General features: G+C 37.2%; 1 protein-coding gene across 1 annotated transcript; it reads right to left on the minus strand.

Moving 5' to 3' along the window:
- Nucleotides 1–435: 435 nt before the first annotated feature.
- Nucleotides 436–1731, minus strand: LOC107768304 (uncharacterized). The gene has a single exon (XM_016587426.2). The coding sequence runs from the start codon at nt 1729–1731 to the stop codon at nt 436–438; it is 1296 nt and encodes a 431-aa protein (XP_016442912.2).
- Nucleotides 1732–2266: the final 535 nt, after the last annotated feature.

The following is a 2266-nucleotide window of genomic DNA, read 5'->3' on the forward strand; positions in this document are numbered from 1 at the left end:
ACAACGCCTCAATGTTCTATTGTACTTAATGAATACTAGATCATTGAGACGCTTCAAGGTTAGTTTGTTCCTTTTTTTGGTATGAATCTACAAATAATAAGTAATTAGTAAGTTTAGGACAATTGAGATATAATTTAATTATCTCAATATACTAAATCTTTCTTCTTAGTTCTTACATGTTCAAACACGCTCCAATTCCTTTCACACCCGGATGAGCTACATGTTAGACTTAGAACCTTGATGGAAAACTTTTGTAAATCCGGAGTGGAATGGCCATATTGCTTCCACTATTCAACTGTAGAAGTAGAACAAATTTTCAAAACATAATATTGATAAAGAAATAACTTATTAACTATAAAACAACATATAAGCACTCGCTCACCTGGTGACTTCGTCTTTCTTTGTCTAATCGCCATGTGTTTTTCCAAAAAATTGCTAAGCGTTTCTATAAATACTAAATTGCTCTGTTATTTTATCTTGCACGGATTCTTCAGGTATCAACGTCTCAATACATTCATAGTATCCATTCCACAAAGGTTCATCTCCTAGAATCCTTTCTTCATTGTCATAAAACAGTTCCGGGTTCAAAACAAGTCCAGCTGCATGCAAAGGGCTATGAAGCTTACTATCCCACCATTTATCTATGATCTCAAAGACTCTTTTGTATTTTCTTTTATCACTAAACGAGACTTGAATAGCCTCCTTTGCCCTATCCATTGCTTCGTACAGGTAGCCCATTAGTGGCCTTTGCTCCCCATCCACCAAACGAAGCACTTTAACTAAAGGACCACCAATCTTCAATGCATGAACCACATTATTCCAGAATAAAGGAGAAAGTATAATATCTGCAGATTCTCTCCCTCGAGCTTCCCTTCCATAGGCACTATTAGTGTACTCATCTGAAACAAACAACTTCTTCAAATTGCTTTTTTGCTCATACATCCTATGCAAAGTCAAGAAAGCAGTAGCAAATCTTGTCTTTGCGGGTTTTACCAAGCTTCTTTGTTTAGTGAATCTCTTCATCATATTCAATAACAAAGGCCTTTGAACAATATAGGAATGCACTCTAATTGCCTGATTAAAGATTGAACTAAAGGGTCTTTCCTTAAAAATGTCACCGAAGATCAAATTAATGGAATGTGCTGCACACGGAGTCCAATAAATATGCGGGTACCCAGCAGACATCAAATCGCCAGCTTTAACATTTTCACTGGCGTTGTCCGTGACAACTTGAACAACATTTTCTGCTCCAATAGAGTCTATTGTACTCTTGAACAAGGAGTACATTTTGGTTGAATCAGTCGAAGAGTCGCTTGCATCAACGGACTCAAGAAACAGGCTTCCCTTAGGAGAATTCACCAAGATATTGATGATCATTTTTTCATTTCTCGCCGTCCACTTATCCATCATAATGGAACAACCAAACTTGTTCCATTCTACTTTGTGCTCCTCCACGATTTTGTTCACCTCTGCCACCTCTTTTTTTAGATATGGCCCTCTAACTTCATGATATGTTGGAGGCTTCATTCCTGGACCATATTGGCCTACGGCCTCAATAAAAGCAGAAAAAGTGTCAGTATAATTAACACAATTAAAAGGAAGACCTGCATCATACATCCATCGCACAAACATTGTAATTGCACGATCCCTCAAAATCGTTTTGGCATCAATTTGAGGATTACCACTTTTTCCTTCCTTATCTCCAGATTTTTGCGAGAAGTAACAATCCATAGGACCTTTGGTCTTGCCAGTAGATCAACAACTAGAAGACATTGGTTGCATCCTTCCCCGCTTTTGTGATTTTGGTGGAAGCGACGAAGCATCGTCATCTTCTTCTGTTTCATCATCGTCATCAAGATTATACAGTTCTTGTTCATGAATCAGTTGAGTCTTTAACTCTCTCTTTTTATGAAGGAATGCTTTCAAATCTTCCTTCACATGCGACGGAACTTTAGGACAAGATGCGACATTTGGATCACCGCCGATTAGATGCGCTTTTTGATGATAAATTCCTCCATTTGAAATCTTGTCACAAAAAAGACATCTAATTGCCATCTTGTTGGTCTCACAAACTCTTTCAGAGTAAGCCCAAGCCGGATCTTTCCTATCTTCTTTTGGCGCCATTAAAAGAACAACTACATAACACATAAGAAAGGCAATAAGAACTAAGAATAAACTATAAAGGATATAAAAAATCATAGGAATTCTCTATTAATAACTAGAAAAATTGGGCAGTAAAATTCTGGAAAAATTGGGCAGTAAAATT

The sequence above is a fragment of the Nicotiana tabacum genome, chromosome 22 (genome assembly GCF_000715075.1).
Source record: "Nicotiana tabacum cultivar K326 chromosome 22, ASM71507v2, whole genome shotgun sequence".
Taxonomy (NCBI): Eukaryota; Viridiplantae; Streptophyta; class Magnoliopsida; order Solanales; family Solanaceae; genus Nicotiana; species Nicotiana tabacum.

Bases quoted from the DNA above. Each gene is read 5' to 3' on its own strand.
- LOC107768304 (XM_016587426.2), bottom strand. From the start codon at position 1,731: ATGGATTGTTACTTCTCGCAAAAATCTGGAGATAAGGAAGGAAAAAGT.